The following is a 20,677-nucleotide window of genomic DNA, read 5'->3' on the forward strand; positions in this document are numbered from 1 at the left end:
ACTACAGCAGCACAGCTGCAGCGATGCAAGTGTAGACATACACTAGCAAATGCCTTTAAAAACTTAGGCTAAGTGAAGAATCATCTGGTGACAGGAATCTTACTCCTCTACAAATCAGTAGCTCTTCCAGCACGGGTCCTTTACTGAGCAAAAAATTCCATTCATGGCAGCCAGCCATTTTGCCTTGGTGAAGTGCACTGTAGTCTTGAGTTCTGCTACTGCATGTAAATTGGATGTGATTTAGTCCTATAAACTGAACACCAGCTCTTTGGTGCTGAGAAATGAATAACCATGATGTACTTCATGTTTTTTCTGTTCTGACACTACTTAATTAGCAGCTATATATGCCACCATTTTATCTTTAAACAGCTTTGAATATTGGCCAGTTCCTGTGATATAAATGTCTTGTGTAAACACACACAATCATCCTGCTTAAACTATACTGGCATAATTAAAGCTGTGTAACACCTATAGTGTGAAAGTGGTTCTAATGATGAAAGCACATTTAAACTGGTGTAACTTCACAAAGATTAGAAGTTGTAATGGTATAATTCTTAAAAAACAAAACAAAAACAAAAAAACTTGAACCAATATAATTATGCTTATTTAATAATAAATAAATAAATAAAACCCCTGTAGATCAGGGATGTGATGGGGAGTACGATGGAAAAGCTCTAAGGAAACAATGCTAATGTTCAGCTTTTCAGAAATTAAAATATATTCCTGTCAAATATCTGGCTAAAGGAGAATAGGAAGGTTATGAATCAGTCTCCATATCAGCTGCTGTGTATCTGTACCCTGTGGAAATGCCAAGCCTTAAAGACATCTGTTCACCTGTGAAGGAGTGGCTTTGCTGTCTGTGTATCAGCAAGGTCTAGCTTTGCTCTGGCATCATGGAGTCTCTAGACAGCTGCTAGAGAAGAATAAACATCACATCTCCTTAGTTTAAAAATGTCCATTTGCTGTCAGTTATTTGAAGTTCTCAGTCTGAGTGTAGCTAAGTACCAGGTGACTAAATCCTGCAGAGGAACTCAACCAACGCCTATGGATGGATGGATGGCCAAAGGTCTCAAGCCAAGACTTTCAGGTAAGTGGTAATAACTGGTGAGATCACGTCTCCTGCAGGAGGCGGCATGTAGTAACGGAACACTGAGGTTTCCTTCACTGCATTTCCCCAATGTTGCTTTGACAGAGTCCTGGAGATCAGAATACACTTGGGGTATATGCTCAAGGCCCTGTGCTTCTGTTGTTATCTGTCCTGGCTCCCTGTGCTCCATTCTCTGCTATCATCTCTGGCAGAGCCATTCAGACAGATTCTCCAGTTGGTCACAGCAGAGGAGTCTTTCTGGTGCAGAGGGATTCTGCAGGAGAAAGTAGTGTAGGGTGGATTAATGCTGCATTTGATTTGATGTGCTACTGTGAGTAGGGGAAGAATACGTGCAATTCTCTAGTCCTTCTAGCACGACCTGCTCCCAACCCATGCTTTAGGTCTCTCTGCAAATGTGAATGGCCCCATCCACTTCCCCAAATCCCAGGTCCAAAAAAGCTAAAATTCAGGTGAAAATTGGTAAAAACCCACATGCTTTTCCCACCCGAAAACTAGGAAATGATGGGGGCAAATTGGTAAATACCAATAATAATAAAAGGCCTCAGAGGTTAATTGTGGCAACAGTTTAAAAAAATCTGATAAGAGTTTTTAAAAACTCTGCTCCCAGAACAGGTGCATTCATTCTTTAGCTCAGTGCAAGAACCATGTCTTTAATTTTTGTAAATGTATAGTGAAAAGGTTTATATATATAAACATTCAATATCACAGGAAACTAGTGTATTTTTATTTTCCAGTGGAAGCAATGTGTAGTTGGCCATATTAATTTACGCCAATCATAAGCAGATATTTGCTTGGCAATAATAATAATCCCAAGGTTAACTCAAATTTGCTGTTGTGTAGCATTGAAGAGTTCTAGGCAGTTGAAACAATGAGGCAGTAGAAGGTTGCTATCTTGCTACCTCAAGGAACTTAATCTAATGATCTCATCCTGTGAGATGCGCAGCACCTCCATCTCCCACAGATGTCACTGAGTTGAATGAATTGGCCATTTAACTTGCAGTTAAAGTTGTAGGATCCAAAGCTCACAGAAGCCAATGGTCACTGTTGCACATAGTTCAGGAGTATCTAACTTTAAATTCATTAGCTGGCCTTCTGTGTGAATTTGTGTGAAGCCTATTTTGTCTTACCTTGGATAAGAGATCACCCCTTTGTTATATGGAATGTCAAACTTGCTTAACACTAGAATCCACCTCATGAGTCCAAATACAGACAGCATTAAGATTATCAAATTGATATTTAGATTATAGGTTGGTAAAGGATACAGACCGTGATCTTCAAATAATTATGAGACTAGCTAAATTCCTGAAAAACGGTTTGTGTAAGCTCAAAAGCTTGTCTTTCTCACCAATAGAAGTTGGTCCATTAAAAGATATTCTTTAATAAATTAAAAAAAAAATCTTGGTGTTTTCATGTTTTATCTTTTGAATGGCTAAAAATATTTCATACTCCTGTATGCTGCTTAAAAAAGCTAAAGATATTTCTCCAATTTTACTTGTCTTTATGCTGTTTCTTCTGTACTCAAGTGCATTTCCCAATAATGTCCTTTACTGCTAACGTGACTTTGAATTGGTTAATGAAAGTTATGGTAGACCCGGAAAAGACCTATTTGATCAGAGTCAGTCCTTCTGCAAGTAAACTTGCCCCCGTTCCACTCCAACCACATCAGATTTAAATTTTATTAGAGAATATTTAAAGAAATAAACGATACAGAAAATTTGAAGCGTTAGTCATTGGTCATTGGGGGTAACATGCAGAGTAAGGGGGTATGTTGGTGTTTTGGGGCTGGGCAGCACATATAGTATATACACACTGCAATGTCCCCAATGAGGGGTGGGTAACCGGTGGGCGGGATCAGGAGACAGTCGATAAACGGTGAGGGTCCACCACCCATACGGGAGGCAGGGACAGTCATGGGTATAAGCAAGCGGGCTGGGTAATGGGGATGGGGTGACCCTCACGTGGCGGGATTCAGCTAGGTTTGGTGGGTTTAGGGCTCAGGGGATAGGGTCCAGCAGGGGGTGTGTGTGGGTGCACGAGGTCTCCCCGGCTCACTCTTGGTATTGGCGGTGGCCGGTGATGTGCTCGGTGTAAATGTCCCGGGACCAACGGATAGCGTCCGAGACCATTAGGCGTCTCATGAGCCGCGCGTAATGACGGCCCACCCCACAGGTCCTCAGCACGCGTTCGTTACACGGGTCCCAGGCACCCAGGGCCCCAACGAGCAGAGCGTCGACGTGCACCTCGTAGCCCTTAGTCCGCAGGGTGTCAGCCAGGGGGGCGTATTTTTCGAGCTTGCGGGCTCGGGCTTCACGGAAGGCCGGGGTCCTGTTCTCGAACGGAATCGCTACGTTGACCAGGATGATCTTTTTCCCCACCTCGTCCGTGACAACGATGTCCGGGCGCAGCGGGCTGTCAGTGCCAGGGACGGCGCGGTTGACGGTGATCTCTCCCAGACGCGGGCTGATGGCCTTCACTAGACGGTCCTGGACGGCGTTGTGGCGTAGCTGCCAGGCTCTGGCGTGGGGCTTGCAGCAGCACAGGACGTGGGGCAGGGTTTCGTTGACGTACCCGCACTTCCTGCAGCGTTTGTCCCGGTTCCCGTGGCGGATGGCACCGTTGAGCGGGACGCAATTCAGCCGGGCGCGGTGGATGAACCGCCAGTCGGCGAACCGGGTGAAGCTGCCTGTGGGGAGGAAGTGGTTGCTGGAGTCCCACTTGCTGGTTACTTCGAAGACTTTACCCTGGTCCGGCTTTTTCTTCAGGGCGTCCACGTAGAGCGCGTGGACGGCGGCCTTCAGTGATCTCTCCAGCACGCCTCTGGCTCCGGGGGTGACGATGATGTTGTCCTCCGTTCCGATCCGCGGTATCAGGACTCCCAGCTCCTGCCGTTCCTCGTTCCATTCCCAGCGGCAGCCCAGGCGCTTTCCCAGCCGGCGCGTGGCATTGCGGGCACGAGTCCACAGCGAGGCGAAATCACCCCTGTCCCGGGCAAAGTCGCCGTCCAGGGAGCCGCTCAAGAAGGTGGCCACATCTCGGTCGGAGGGAGGTCTGCCGATTCGTTTCTCGGTGGCGGCGTGCAGGGCGGTCGTTGCGACGTTCTTCACCGTGGCGTCCGGGCAAGTCAGGAGGCGGAAGGCGTGTGTGAGGACCGCGATGTCACAGAGGTCTCCCATACGGGGGACGCCGGCACCACCGTGTCTGTGTTTGATGTATACGAGTTCGTTGCTGGCTCTCTGGGGCAGGGACATCCAGTTTTTGACCAGCTTCCGGATGGCGTTGTCCGCCTTGTTGAGGGGCACCTTTGCCACGGCGGATCCCCTCAGGACAAGGCCATGCGGGGGATCAGGAAGGTGTTGAGGGCGTTGATCTTCTGCCACGGCGCCAGCAGGGATGTGTCGATTTTGGCGACGTCCTGCAGGATCCCCCCGATGGTGTCCTCGGGGGTCTGCTGGACGCGGAAGCCTGTCGGTGTGCCGAGGTGTTGGTACGCCTGCCCCTCCGCCAGAGGAACGACGGACTCGCCCTGGATGAGGAACTCCGTCATCAGTACCGAGTCCCTCTTGCTCCCGTCAACGTGGAGGGACGCACACTTCTTGGCGTTGAAGCGGAGTCCCGTCCAGTCCGCGGCTCTCCCGATGGTGTCGAGCATGCCCTGGAGCCTCTCGGGGTCGTCCGCGATCAGGACCAGGTCATCCGCATAGGCCAAGACGCTCACCCTCTCGCCGTGCAGGTCGAAGCCGTCGACGCCGTCGGAGATCGCCTGTAGGAGCGGCTCCATGGCGAGGTTAAAGACGATGGGGCTGAGGGGGCAACCTTGCTTCACGCCGCTGTGGATCGGTATCTCTGCGGTCTCCCCTTCTACCGATCGGATGGTGGTGCTGCAGCCCTCATACAGCTCCCGGATCAGGTGGAGGAAGGTCTCTGGCATCCCAAACTCCTGTAGGGTGTCGAAGATGTGATGGTGGGGGATGGACCCGAAGGCGTTGGCCAGGTCGAGCCACGCTATCGAGCACTGCCTCCGCGTTCTTCTGGTCGTCTGGATGACGGTCTGGAGAAGGAAGTTGTGCTCGTAGCACCCCTCCGACGGCATGAAGCCCTTCTGGGCAGGGCTGATGGCTCCCCCGGTCGTCGCCCACTCCGTGATCCTGGCTGCCAGGCAGCTGGCGTACAGTTTGTACATGGTGGAGCAGAGGGAGATGGGTCTCCAGTTGCTGGGGTCATCCCGCTCGCCCTTCTTGTGAATCAAGACGGTCATGGCTTTGATTCACAACCACATCAGATACTAAACTGAAACTACACTCCATTCTATCCCAAATAGCTTGTGGAAAAGGCTAATAAATTCTCTAATATCCACATCCTTCCACTGTGTTTTATAATCAGTCCTGAGTATTTATTATATAAAAAGATCAGATAATACTTGCAGCTCTCTGTGGTATAAGTGCTGCATGTTTAGGGACTCAACTTGATGCTTATTTGAAGAAAAATATTTGTTTCAGATGCTATAGTACTGCTGGGCTCCCTGCCGTGGTTTAATTTTCCTATTTTCCTGTTTCCCAAAAACGTTGTGAGACCAGTACAAACAAGGGAAACAAAGAAAAACTGCCTATACACAGTGCTATCAAATACAAAGAAACAAACAAAAAAATATGAGTCTTTCTTTCAGTTACTGTATTCTTTTGGTGCTCTTTGTAACAATGGCAGACAATACATTTTTCAGATGGAAAATATTCTTAAACTGATGTGTCCTTTCTATTTACTGGGCATGTTCTCTTGCCAGGTAATGTAGAGATTGTGGAGGATAGCTGTAAGCAGTATGAAGTGATGTATTCTCCATCTTGTGAAGCTACAAGAAATGGCACTGGTGTTGAGGAAGCAGCTGCTAATGGAATGGCCCTGGCAACTGAGGATCTTGGATACCAAATTTATGATATTTCTGGTAAGTGTTCAAGCTACAGTAGCATTTTATGTTCTACGTAATCTTCAACTCCTGTAGTCTTAAGGGATTTCTCACTGTTAATATTCACACATCCAGAATGTTATCTGCCTTTCTTTTTCTAGACTTTTTAAAGTCCACAGCTTAATGCAATTGCTTATGCTGTAAATGCACAAATGCTTCTCTTCATCGGTTATCACTTATAGCATAAATAGCCGAGGCACTGAACAAAGCAGAAGCTCGCTTGTCCGTATTGCTTACAAGTGGAATAATAGTTATCGCAGGACTATTCATGTTAATCTAATACATAATATACAAGAGAAACAAAGTTATGTAAGCAAAGCCTAATAGAGCCTCTTAAGCTCAAAATACAGGTCTTCTAAGGCTGCAGAGGCAGTAGAAAATTACTTTAATAGCATTGCCAAAGACATTGCTAGGGAGTAGTATTGGAGGGCAGAAGAGAGTGTGGTATAGTTGGGACAGAGATTTGAAGAACCCTTCACAGTGGGACTTCAGGGTGGAGCTGCAGGGAGGGAAGAAGGGAAGCAACAGGTATCTGAGATCCAGAAGACCGTGTTCATTCACTCATCAAATAGCAGTGTTAAGGAACTTTTCTATGATATTATCCTGTGAGCAGGGTGTTGCTTTTAATAAACTTAGCCTTTGCAATAAGTAGGACTTTATAAGATTTTTCTCAACCTTTGTCCACGTAGTTCTAAAAATGTGGTCCTTGTTTTTTTAAAGTCCTCTTTTGAACACTGTTGGGTCTTTAAGAGAGCATTTTAAAATTAAAAGTTTTCCTGTACTTAGAATTCTCTCTCTTGAAGGCTTCTGTTGACAGGGGAAGGGATCCAAGTGGGCAAAAATACAAGGACAAATAGGTCGACTCAAAACAATAAAACAATTGGAGAGACGTATATCTCAGACTTCTATTCCTCTCATGTTATACTGGAGGAAATTTAATTTTTTTCACTTTTTGCACAACTAAAATTCACTTCTGAATTATATTCTGGGTTACATGATTGGGATCCAGTGGGGGTATGCTAATATAATGCCTCTTTCAGGTGAAGGCAGCTCTGCCGTGTCTACAGAAGACCTGAAAGAATGTTTGAAGAAACGACTCGAATTCTGCTTCTCACGGTATTGTGTGAAGAATTCATTCAGTATCTATTAAATGCTTTGTGAAAGTTGCAGCTAAATGACCCCATGTTTTGATTACATATGTCCTATGCTCTGGGTCTTAATTTCTTTTTACCATGAAAAGGGGGTTATAAACCAGGAGATCAGAGGTCAAATCCTGATCTCACTTGCTGCTGGGGTAGCAGGCAGTGTCTGAGTAATGTATTCAGCTCCAGGGAAGATGGCATTTTGTCATGATGTCAGGGCAGCCTCCTTGGGTCAACTTGTATATACAAACCCCACATCCAATACATCTGCAGGAGATCCTTTTAGCGTGAAAGATGCAGTTACTGTGTTTTGCCTTGAAGCCACGGGGTTAAAGTTTCAGGTCTTGATCTTGATTCTCTGCTGAACTAGGCCTGCTCAGAGATCTAGATGGATTAAAATGAAGTACTTCTGTGGAGTTGGAAGCTAGGGAAGAATGTTATTCTCCCTCTAAAGAGGGTTATGGAATTAACTGCTAGTTGTCAGGGGTGGTAGGATGGGTGTATCCTTCCTCTAGGACTTAATCCTTTGAGTAACTGATGGTATAAGTGCAAGTGGGTGCAACTAATTTTGCAACTGTCAGGTTAGCTCCACTAGTAAATGTGGGTAAGCCAGGTTTGATTCTGGCCCAGAGTCTGATGGAAAAGCAAACTTGGGAACAGGCTACACTCTGTGGAAAGCTGTTAACAGAGACACTGACAGGTTACAGTGCATGTACAGCCTTTCATGTTCACACAATGGCTGCAAGCATTGGTTGCATTGGTCATTTGTAATGCCTAAGGTGAGATCCTCTAGTTATGCTGCAGCTTGTCTTTTCTCCCTAATTTTGGACAAGAAGCTAGAAGTGTTGGAGCTGAACCAGTTTATCTGGCCCTGCCAACTCCATCTGACAATGCGCACCTGCAGCTCATATCCAGAAACTACCCAACGACTACTTCTTCCAACAAAGTGCTGGGTGCTGTGGGAGGGGTTCCAGAATGCAGTGGTCCAAAAAGACCTGTAAGTGGTGCTGTGTGGATGTGCAACAATAATTCTGTTGGTGCTGATTGGGACCGCTGAAACATTGCAAGAGCAAAGCCAGCCAGCAATCTCCTACAGAGCCTGACCCTGCAATGTTGTCCTTGTTTAGTGAAGACTAATTTTCTGTATTTTACAAATCTAGGAGATTGAAGCTACTTAGTTGCATACTGGTAAGTAGCTCCTTGGGATAGATGTTGTACGGGCAGAGTAATATGCCAGCAACTTAGCCTTGGACACCTTTCAGCTGCCCTTTCACTTTATTTTCATTGCCTTGATTCTGCTTTGTTTGCATTTATTCCCAAGAGTGAAAACCTGTGGGAGCATGTGCAACTTGATTAGAATGGCAGTTATTTTGTTTTTTAAATCTTAAAACAGTAGTTGTCCTAACGACTAGTATTTGCCTAAAATGTATATTTTATTCTCTTCTAGTGAGAACCTTTCTAAGGATCTTTACTTGATGTCTCAAATGGACAGTGATCAGTTTGTTCCGATATGGACAATTGCCAACATGGAAGGAATTAAGAAGCTGACCACCAATATGGACCTTATTCTTGAAGTATTGAGATGTATGTGTCTTTTTTTATATTAAAACCTTTTCTAGGTCAGTAGAAAAAAATGTGCTGCTAAAAGCTCTAAATACAAGGAGCTCTCAGTTTTAAAGAAACCAGTTGTATTGTTCTTCTTTCTGTGGGACTGGTCTCTGGCATATAGCTACCGATTTTGTTCATGGAAAAATCGGTTGTGATTAATTCTTCTTGGAGGAAACGAAGCTGTCCAAAGCAGATCCATATAAGAGTAGCTACCTCAGTCTTTTGTATCTTCCTCAAATTTGTCTTGAAAGAAATAGCTTTCAGGAGGACTAAGTTTTGTTAGCCAAAAGCAAAAATCTTACTCCCTCAATGTAAAGAATGACAAGTCTGCTCTTCTGACTTCTAGTAGAAAGTTCACTAGAAAGGGTGGTTCTCCTGTGGTACTGACTCTGCACACCACCTCTTCTTTAAAACCGTTTGAATCAACTGCTTTGCAACGTTTACTTTGAATCCATAAATGTTTTTCCCTGTTCCCATCTGAATTTCTCAGTAGGATTCTGCTTAAGAATTTCAAAAAAATTAACTCCCTTCCCTGAGTTAAAACCAGCCCCTTAATCTAAATAGTTGTTGTCTTTAGTTTAGTTTTGTAGGCAGAGAAACACTGAATTGGGATGGGAGGCAGTATCCATTTCCCTTTGATGTATCCATGTAACATTGAGCTATGTTCACACTGATAGAGTGCAAGAGCTTATATGATCTATTAGTCCATCACTTCCCCCTTCCCCACCCGCTCACAAGTGGAGAAATGCCTACACTTAAGATTTCTCTCTTATTATTGACTGGTAATTCAAACATCTGTCTCGTCTTACCAGCCAAAGACACAGATTTTACAAGATTTGTTTATCACTCTCCTGGAACTCTCTTCCTTCACATGCAAATGTGAAATTCAAAAACGTCAGCTTTTCCTGGTGCATGTCTGATGCCAAGAAAAAACCCTAAAATTGATTTCTGTTCAGTTGGGAGCATGTTTTTTCTGATTCTTTCAAAGGTACTGAGCATCCACAACTCGCATTGATCTGGGGAGTTGCAAGTGCCTAGTGCCTTTGAATATTAGGAGAATGTGTATATTGCATTGTGTAGTGCATGTGTAAATGAATTCATGACTCAGAGTAACTGAATGATGAGTTCTTGAATTATCTGAACTATCCACCAATATCTGCCCAGGAGCATGGTTGATATGTGATCGCTATTTTAAAAAAAATAGCTGCAGAACATTTTTTTTTAGCCACAGTTCATGGTCTTACGATACAAGATTAGATACATGATTTCCAGTTAGTATTGAGAATACATTCTGGTTGCCCATAGCTAGTTAATACAGACCTTGTGGTGCCAAAAGGCGTGCTGACTTCATTGTGCGAGAAGTGCAGATTTGTTCCCTTAGTGGTATTTGTTTCTGAACTGAACAATATGAATGGAGACAGGCACCTATTATAAAAATTAAAAGTGCAGTGCCAGTTGGGGAAAATGCTATTTTTGGTGAAAGCTTAAATGCCTAACTACCAAATATGATTTGAAAATTTAGGTTTTACTTTGACTTTTCACACACCTCTGCCTCTCACCTATTAAGATTGAGATTCGTCACAGTTGGTTTTGTCTATAATCTCTACAGGTAACTAAAGAGATGTCAGGCTCTCTAACAGTATATGTAGGCAATGAAACAGTTATGTTTCTTCCCAAATTCAAAGCACACTTCACTGTCAGTCTCATGCTCATTTGCCAGTGTTGTGTTTTCTGATATTTGAATTCTGATCAATTTCAGAATTTGAAACCTTCTTCCCTTTAAAAAGAACAGGAGTACTTGTGGCACCTTAGAGACTAACAAATTTATTAGAGCATAAGCTTTCGTGGACTACAGCCCACTTCTTTGGATGCATACAGATACACTTCTGTATGCATCCGAAGAAGTAGGCATTAAATTTGTTAGTCTCTAAGGTGTCACAAGTACTCCTGTTCTTTTTGCGGATACAGACTACACGACTGCTACTCTGAAACCTTCTTCCCTTTGTCTCTTACTTGGCTACTCTGAGGGATAGGCTTCTAAATTGTTGTTTTGATATGTATATGGGACCAAGTTGTGAAAAATTAGATACTAACCAAAGGAGATCCTTAATGCCTACAAATATGTCAAAATATTAATCGATTTGAATCTTGTTGCTGACTGTTCTGTGTGTATTGCAGAGAGTCTTACAGCTACTAATGTCCAATTGTATCTTAATTTTAGCTTCCCCTATGGTGCAAGTAGATGAGAGAGGGGAGAAAGTAAGACCAAACCATAAGCGATGCATTATTATTCTTCGTGAGATCCCTGAAACAACACCTATAGAGGTAAAAATAATCTCATGGTTTACAGTAAGTATATTGGGACTTGAAAACATTGCTTCAAGCTGCAACAAAAAGAGCTATGTGCTTTTTAGAAAACTGGCAATTTAAGTTATAGTTAATTCAACTGAGTGATATTTCTTGTAAACAGCTTCTAGTTTTTTCTTTCTTGAAGCAATGTGAAATCCAAAGACTATATCTCATTCCACCGATATCCTTTTCCATTGTTATTAACACAGTAAAATGCTCTTTGTTACATGAAATCTATTCTGTTCCACTGAAGACTATGGAGCTGTCTGAGCTCTTCTGGAAGGCAGGTTGAATTGGTTTCCTTTCAGATCTAAAAGTGAGAAATCAGTCCAGAGAATAACTTGCATTTCAGGCAAAAATTTTCACAGCAGGCACTTTGCATTAAGTTAGAGGGTTGTTTTGGCAGATACAAACATTAATAAACATTTCTTATTCATTGTGATCCAGTTTGAGCCAAGCTCATTATGGTGATAGAAAGAGGATAATAAAATGCCTGCTGATATTTGGCTGACAGAGCTGTTAGTTAATGAATTTTTTTAGAAGATTTTAGAGCTGTAATGCGAGGCATTTGTGTAGTGGCACTTTAAATTAGCAACACTAATGCAATTCTAGATGAACAGATTTGACCTTGTAAACCTCTGAAGTCTGTTGCTCCTTTTAAAAGCTGTAACCCATTGTGACAGCAGCAACTTCTTGCAAAACTATTACTTTTCTGGAAGTTATGAATCTTGCTTCAGAAGGACCTCTGTCAAGGTAACTTGGCTAACTTGAAGCCACAGTGGATGAGGTAATATCTTTTATGGGATCAACTACTGTTGGTTAGTTAGACAAGCTTGTGAGCCACACAAAGCCCTTCTTCAGGTCAGGGAAAGGTACTCCAACTGAGCATCATAGCTAAATGCAAGGTGGAAAAGATTATTTAGCATAAGTAGTTAACGCATATTCTAAGGGACCATTCAAGGTAGAGTACATTGCATACAACTTGAAACCAGTTATTCATAATGCTTCCTTGCCAGCTTAATGCTGTGAAATCTTCCTTTATCCCATGGTCGCCTCACCAAAAACGCCCACTATTTTTGGTTTTGTTTTTCGTTGTTTTTAATCTGGGTAGATCATGAGTGCAAGACTGATGTTGTTCTCTTAGAGATCTCCACAGATGTACTTGTCCTGTAGGTAGAAATCTCAAAGAATTTGAATCCACAGAATTAAACTTTCTAAAGTCATTTTTGGGCATCTCCTCATTACAAATGTACTTATATGCATGTCTGATACTGAAGAAAACTCAATGTTGCATAACAAAACCTAAGATTGTGTTGTGCTCTGACATATAGGAGACCTGCCTGCTTCCAGTTCCCTTCCTACACAGGTTGGCAAGGCTTGAGTGCTGCTGCAGCAGTTGCATATTCAGTCCCTGGGATGGGTGATAGGATCCTTGTAAGAGACACTTTTTGCTGATTAAGAGCAGTTCTCAAGGGCATTAGTGGGGATCTCAGGGTTTGGAAGTGGAAAATGTTACTTGGGAGAATGTGTGAATCAACACATAAACCAACATATCCATATAGTATCTGGAGAAATATACCAACATTTTAATGTTTGTATTTTCAGCTAGACCAGTGCCAGTCTAGTAATGAGAGCTATAACATGGCAGTTACATGCTTCTACTAGGAGGTTGGACATATTCCTGGCTACAGGATGAGCCTTCAATAACTCAGGATGTAGAACAAAAACTTCCCCTGGTGGGGAGTGGGCATTAAGTCTCTCAGTTGGTTTGCAATGATAATTTTGGGGACCCAGTCCTAACAAGTTTCCTTTTCTTCAGGAGGTTAAGGCGCTGTTTAAAAATGAAAACTGTCCCAGAGTGATAAGCTGTGAGTTTGCTCACAATAACAACTGGTACGTTACATTCCAGTCAGATACTGATGCACAACAGGTAAGACTCCATTCGATTTGAAGGCAATCTCTATCCTTTAATTGAACCTTCGCTGTTATTCTTGGGAACTGCACATCTGGTGCATGATAAAATATGTGCCACAAGGGAGAGTTAATTTAATTTATTAATGTATGCAGCACCTGTTGCCTGGGGAGCTAGGAGTTTATTTACAAAGTTGAATTCAGTTTAACTGATAGAGAAATTCAGGTGATTAGGGATGACTGCTGTTCTTGGACTACATTTCTACTGTCTGCCTCTCTTACCATGTGTACTGCTTCTATTTGGTCTCTTTTGCCACTCTTGACAATTAAATAATCGCATCTAGTTAATGGAAATGTTGGATACAGGATCTAGTATCCTGTATCTGAAATGCTGGCTTTGTTTAAACTAGAGCTAGTTGTAAGGGGGAACAATCTACATGGGCATCACATTAATTTCTGTAGTTCTTACAGTTGCACTGTTGGGACAAATGGGTACAATTGGGCTTTTATAGAAAGCTTAAGAGTAATACACAAATTCTTTCTGTTGGAAACTCTTCTCAAATGCACATCCTGCTGCAGTCACAACTGAACCTTGCAGTTTTGTGCTACTGCATGAGAACCTGAAAGCAAAACTGTACAGAAATAGACTGGACAGGAAAATGAAACTGAAGCTTTTTTCATTGAAGAAGCACAGAAGTGGGTGGTTTTTTAAAAAAAAAAAAAAAAAAACAATTAAGTTTCCCTGTAAATAACTTGATGGGCAATGGTAATTTTTTTTTTTTTTTTTGCTCTCATAGGAAAAAATAGGTGCTTTGCAGTGATGGCAACATAATATTACAAACCAGGGTTTGACTTAGTACAAATTCTCCCTTTGGTGTGGTTTCTCAATGTCACACTCAAATATTGAAATGCCATTGTAGTGGCACACTTAAGGCAAGCACTCTTCTGTTTAACCCTTGCAACAGAGATTAAATATTTACTCTTTGATAGCAACATGATATGGTCATGTCTGTGTTAAGATTTAAGAAAGCTGGATCAAGGCAGGAAGATGTGCGCGCTAACACATTGCAGCTTGGTCTGCATGAGGAACCACGAACTGTTGATGCTCTGAATAACACAATGGCTTTTCCTCTTGTAAAATTGTCATAAACTTATCAAAATATAATGCAACTTGAATTCAGGCCTAGCTATGTTTATATTAGTCAGTTTCTAAAGACTGTCTTTGAAGTGCAGTTTTACCAAAATGATCTTTCAGTAAATGTCTTTTTATGTACACAGGCATTTAAATACTTAAGGGAAGAAGTGAAAACCTTTCAGGGCAAGCCAATAATGGTAAGACTCTTTTTATTTAATATGGGTATGGGGAGATTTCAGGGCAAAATCTTGGATCTTTGTCTTTGGCCAGCACTGTAAACTTACTAAAAAATTAATTTTGGGATGCAGAGCCTTTCTTATGTAGGACACTAGCTTGAACCCAATTTAAGAGAGTGTGTGTGGTGGATGATCCCAAGTGCAGTTTCTCCTGGAGATGGGGGGTGTGTGTGTGTGTATATATAGAAATAGGTATAGATATTTTAAGCTTCCAAACTGGCATCCTTGTTTGTAAGACTCAGCAGAGGGATTAAGGACTTCGATTCTCTTCATTTTGTAGAGCTCGCTCCTCTAGAATGACATTTAGACAACCTGGCTGTGCAGTGTGGGGGGAAACTTGCCCTGCCTGCTGCTCCTGGTCCTGTACCTAATCTGCTGAGAAGTGAAGACTTCAGTTCCTATAGTTGTCAATCTGGCATTTCACAGCAATGACTTCTGCTTAAATTCTGAGTTAGTCTCCGATTATAGGGCAGTTATTGCCACAGAAGGCAGCATAAAGTTTAAAGCTTTGAGTGATCCATTGGTTTAAGATCCCCACCCTTAATTTTAGCACTTTATTGTAAGAAGGGATAACCAACACTGCAACATAGTCTGTCACACAAGGTTTATGCTTGTAGTCAGCAGTTTCCCTTATTTTTATTATAATGTAGGTAAGGAAAAACTAGGTTAAGAAAAAAAACTCATGTCTTTCCTCTAGGGGTATGTCCAGACTACCCGCCGTATCGGCGGGTAGCAATCGATTTATTGGGGATCGATATATCGCGTTTCGTTAAGACGCGATATATCGATCCCCGAACGCGCTCCCCGTCGACTCCGGAACTCCACTGGAGCGAGTGGCAGTAGCAGAGTCAACGGGGGAGCCGCGTCTGTCGATCCCGCGCCGTGAGGACCCAAGGTAAATCGATCCAAGATACTTTGACTTCAGCTGCGCTATTCACGTAGCTGAAGTTGCGTATCTTAGATCGATACCCCACCCAGTGTAGACCAGCCCTTGCTCTCCCCTCCTCACATATGGCACACGTAACTTGGTTTGATCTCTCTTACAGGCAAGGATAAAAGCCATCAACACATTTTTTGCTAAAAATGGCTACCGGGTAGTGGATTCCAGTGTGTATACTCAGCCAGTTCAAACACAAGCACAGTTTGCCTCACCACTGTTTATGCAGCCTGTATATAGTCCTCAGCAGTACTCTATTTACAGTATTGTGCCTCAGACATGGTCTCCAAACCCTGCACCTTACTTTGAAACACCACTGGTAAGTAACTGCTGCCAATTTTCATAAAATGGGAGGGTTTTTGTTATCAACACTGGTGGGCAATACATTTTGGAATATTGTCCCAAAAATCTACTCTGAGAGCTTGAGTAACAAATTGGCCTGTGTTGATTGGGTTGACCTCTCACTATCTTGCAAGAGACATGGGTCTGGTCACCACTTCCATGTGTTTGTAGATTACTGACCATTAGCTTCAACTGGTGATGGTCCAGATCCAATAAGATAAGCCTCTAAAAGGCACCCTATCCTATCACCAGCATCAGATAAATCTCAGGGGCTTCTGGTGTAAACTCAGTTTATCCTAAGCAAACCTGGGGAGGTGGGGAGGGATTTTCTTGGCTCTTCTTGGACAGAAATATCATGAGACTGTAGTGGCTTTACAAACTATAGACCGAGGGAGAAGTTGTGTGTGGTGTGTTTTTTTTTTTTTTTTTTTTTTTTTTTTTGAATGAGGGATTGTAATGAAATGTGATGACACAGGGTTGAGGTATAAAACATTCTGGATAAAGCAGCAAGTTAAGTTGATGTCAGCAGTGCAGGAAAGGGCCAAACAACCATGAGCATCTTTTCTTTTACCTTTAGACTTGATTCAACTCTTGACAGCCTGATATTCTTGTCTCTGCATTGCAGGCCCCTTTTCCTAATGGTGGATTCGTGAATGGCTTTAATTCACCAGGATCATATAAGACGAATGCTGCTTCCTTGAGCATAGGTCGCCCATTCCATAGAAACCGGTAAGAGAAAATCAGGAAGCTGGCTGTGTTGTTAGAATTTGCAGTTTCCAGAACTTTAATGAGACGTCAAGGAATGCTTATTACCAAGGGCATAATGCTTTGTAGTTGATCTAAATCACTTGTCTCCTTGTTTGCTAAATCTAGGTGGAATTTTTTTGGAAACTAAATTTAGCATAAAATCCAGGCCAATGTTCATGAGGCCATACAATAACAAATCTGTGTGTGCTAGAGAGAACAAATGGTAAGGACTCACTTGAAAGCTTCAAAGGGGCTACCATTAAGAGGCATGTGTTTTAAGTCTGAAACCAAGATAGCTTCCTCTTAAAAACTGATGCTTCTAACTCATGGCTGCCTTATTTCTTAAACAGAAACTCCACAAGACAAATTCAGCTTCTGTAGTGAGACTAACATTGTAGAGCCACTCACCTTATACAGCTTCAGAGACGCAGGCTCTTAACTATTAGATAAATTCAGCATTCAGCAATTTTATCACTGTAATTCATTTACCACATCAGTCTCTCTCCTGATATAATTTTAGAGTGAGCTCAAATACATTCATTTGCAGAGGAGGAAAACAACCTTGTGTGTCATTGGAGCAATGCTCTATAATTACAAAAGACTATAGGGTGGAAACTTATTTGCAGGCTTTCCTACTGAATGCAGCAAGCAGGCCGATTAGCACAGTAATCGCTTTTATGTTTGAGACTTCACTTGACAACTGCCTGTGCTGTAAACATTTGGTAATGAAGTTAAAGTTCATGGCCATAAATTGACGTGATCAGTGGAGGATGGACTTTGAAATTGGGTCTTCAGGAGCAGAATGAAGTGTTTATTGCTTCATTTGGGACAAGCAAGGCAGCTGAATTTAGAGGATTGTTTCTAATGGGGGCAGATCCTGCACAACTGCCACTGAGCTGTTAGAGCTGTGCTTGTTTATCAGTGTCCCATTGATTATTAAAACTTAAATGGAGCATTTTATAGGATTTCTTGTTTGTAGACCTAGATTTTTTGACTGTTGTCCAGCCCAGCTGGTATGTACAGTAAGGGTAAATTTGCCTTCTAGATGGGCAAATATATCCACTTCCTAATTATCAGATGGAAGTAATTCACATAATTTTTGCCTTTTGAAACTGCGCTCTTTCTCTAGCAATCTTGACTCGGCCTCGATTCTAGGCTGGCAGCCAAAGCAACCCTATCAGATCCTCTTGGGGCAAGGCCCCCCGTAATTCCTTGCAGGAAAGATTTAAGTATACTTGGCATCAGCACTGTACAATCATAATCACATAGAATCATAGAAGTGTAGAATTGGAAGGGACCTCAAGAGTCCATGTAGTCCAGTCTCCTGCACTCAGGCAGCACTGCATAATAACTAGACCACTCCTGACATATGTTTCTCTATCCTGTCCTTAAAAACCTGCAATGAGGGAGATTCCACAACCTCCCTAGGCAGTTTGTTCCAGTGCTTAACTACCCTACCAGTTAAGAAGTTTTTCCTAATGTACAACCTAAATCTCCCTTCCTGCAATTTAAGCCCATTGCTTTTTGTCCTGTCCTCTCTGAAGTTAACAACAAGAACAATTTTTCACCCTCCTCCTTGTAACAATCTTTGATGTACTTGAAAACTTTTATGTCCTCCCCTTCTCTTCTCCAGGCTAAATAAACCCAATTTCAATCTTTCCTCAAAGGTAATGTTTTCTCTGACTTAACTAGCTTTTATAGGAGTTGTCTATCCAGCCCTCAAAGGAGGAGGGGGATATCTCAAGAGGGCAAGTGCTTCCTTCTCTCATTTTGGCTGTTGACCAAAGGGACTGGTCCATATAGTTGAAGGAGACACATCTCCTTATGTAGAACTTCTCATTCTAATAATCAGAGGTTCCTTAAGTTCACCATTGACCCCTGTTCTTAAGGCTTTTGAGACCAAAATTCTGTCCTGAATCTTAGCAAAGCAAAGTCTAAACTTTTACTATTAGATAAGTCCTCTAATTCCATACTGAGTCCAGGGTTGGCCAGAAACCATACCAAAGAATATGTGTCTCCTTCAACTATATGGACCAGTCCCTTTGGTCAACAGCCAAAATGAGAGAAGGAAGCACTTGCCCTCTTGAGATATCCCCCTCCTCCTTTGAGGGCTGGATAGACAACTCCTATAAAAGCTAGTTAAGTCAGAGAAAACATTACCTTTGAGGAAAGTCCACCTGGACTTCAACAATTTCCACCCCACCATCAACCTCAGCCTGGACCAGTCCACACAAGAGATCCACTTCCTGGACACTACAGTACAAATAAGTGATGGTCACATAAACACCACCCTATACCGGAAACCTACTGACCGCTATACGTACCTACATGCCTCCAGCTTCCATCCAAGACACATCATACGATCCATTGTCTACAGCCAAGCCCTAAGATACAACCGAATTTGCTCCAACCCCTCAGACAGAGACAAACACCTACAAGATCTTTACCAAGCATTCGTAAAACTACAATACCCACCTGGGGAAGTGAGGAAACAGATTGACAGAGCAAGACGGGTACCCAGAAATCACCTACTACAGGACAGGCCCAACAAGGACAATAACAGAACACCACTGGCCATCACATACAGCCCCCAGCTAAAACCTCTCCAGCGCATTATCCACGACCTACAACCTATCCTGGAAAATGATCCCTCACTCTCACAGACCTTGGGAGGCAGGCCAGTCCTTGCTTACAGACAACCCCCCAACCTGAAGCAAATACTCACCAGCAACTACACACCACACCACAGAAACACCAACCCAGGAACCTATCCCTGTAGCAAACCTCGTTGCCTACTCTGTCCCCATATCTACTCTGGCAACAGCATCAGAGGACCCAACCACATCAGCCACACCATCAGGGGCTCATTCACCTGCACATCCACTAATGTCATATATGCCATCATGTGCCAGCAATGCCCCTCTGCCATGTACATTGGCCAAACCGGACAGTCCCTCCGCAAAAGAATAAATGGACACAAATCGGACATCAGGAATGGTAACATACACAAGCCAGTAAGTGAACACTTCAATCTCCCTGGTCATTCTATCACAGATTTAAAAGTCACTGTCATTGAACAAAAAAACTTCAGAAACAGACTTCAAAGAGAAACAGCAGAACTAAAATTCATTTGCAAATTCAACACCATTAATCTGGGCTTGAATAGGGATTGGGAGTGGCTGGCTCACTACAGAAGCAGCTTTTCCTCTCCTGGAATTGACACCTCCTCATCTATTATTGGGAGTGGACTACATCCACCCTGATTGAATTGGCCTTGTCAACACTGGTTCGCCACTTGTGAAGTAACTCCCTGCTCTCCATGTGTCTGTATATAATGCCTGCATCTGTAGCTTTCACTCTATGCATCCGAAGAAGTGAGGTTTTTACTCACGAAAGCTTATGCCCAAATAAATCTGTTAGTCTTTAAGGTGCCACCAGACTCTTTGTTGTTTTCATACCAAAGAATGTAATAGCTCTAGAAAAGAGCTCCATATCCACTGGTGACAAGAAGTTACAACACGTGCTTATTCCTAGGTAGCTCCTGCTTTATTGCGGGAATTCTATGGCATGATGCAGTCTCTGGAAGAGAAACTCCCTTCAGAACAGTAGGAATTTTAAAGGGTTAAGACTCTTAAATGGGAGTCTCTACTGTAATAAGCCTTTTCTTTAGTAGAGAAACATAAAGTTGAGTTATTTGAGCTCCTTCCTTCTCCACAAATGAAGCTCTGATCTTTCTAGGTAGTAGAAAGATGGAGGTAGCTTTATTGCACACACTACGGTGGAATCTGGTTCCAAACACGTTTTGTCTAGGATGTGCTCTAGCCTTCCCTACGTCAGTGTTAGCTTAGTGTGAAGCTTTCCTTATGCCATTGCAACTTTAAAGCCTGTTTCCAGGATTTCAAATGTTATATTTTAAGGAGGATAGTGGAAGCCTCTGAGAAACATTCCCTCTCTGCTGGGATGCTAGCAAGATAAGTAAAATGTAGGCTCAGAGGATTGGCCCAGTGATGATCAAGTATTGCGCTCAGAGAGAACAGGTCTAACATTCAAAAGTCTGGGCATCTCTCATTTCATGCACACTCTCCTTGCTCAATTTCTTACTGCTTCCTTTCTTCTTTGCTTTCTCCTGTTTTCTGCCCTTTTCTCCTGTACTTTTCGTTCTTCTGCCCAGACCAAGATTGTGTGGCCTTCTCAATGACAGGTGA

General features: G+C 42.8%; 1 protein-coding gene across 3 annotated transcripts in view; it reads left to right on the plus strand.

The window, feature by feature from the left end:
* The window catches only part of LARP4 (La ribonucleoprotein 4), a 47,170-nt gene that overhangs the window by 11,014 nt on the left and 15,479 nt on the right, over positions 1 to 20,677 (plus strand). For all 3 annotated transcript variants that reach the window (XM_054012534.1, XM_054012532.1, XM_054012533.1), the window contains exons 3-10: positions 5,886 to 6,044; positions 7,106 to 7,181; positions 8,655 to 8,791; positions 11,037 to 11,140; positions 12,984 to 13,094; positions 14,354 to 14,407; positions 15,493 to 15,702; positions 16,351 to 16,454. In XM_054012534.1, coding sequence (XP_053868509.1) covers positions 5,886 to 6,044; positions 7,106 to 7,181; positions 8,655 to 8,791; positions 11,037 to 11,140; positions 12,984 to 13,094; positions 14,354 to 14,407; positions 15,493 to 15,702; positions 16,351 to 16,454 — 955 coding nt within the window. The remainder of the gene's footprint in view (positions 1 to 5,885; positions 6,045 to 7,105; positions 7,182 to 8,654; positions 8,792 to 11,036; positions 11,141 to 12,983; positions 13,095 to 14,353; positions 14,408 to 15,492; positions 15,703 to 16,350; positions 16,455 to 20,677) is intronic.

The sequence above is a fragment of the Malaclemys terrapin genome, chromosome 23 (assembly GCF_027887155.1).
Source record: "Malaclemys terrapin pileata isolate rMalTer1 chromosome 23, rMalTer1.hap1, whole genome shotgun sequence".
Classification (NCBI taxonomy): domain Eukaryota; kingdom Metazoa; phylum Chordata; order Testudines; family Emydidae; genus Malaclemys; species Malaclemys terrapin.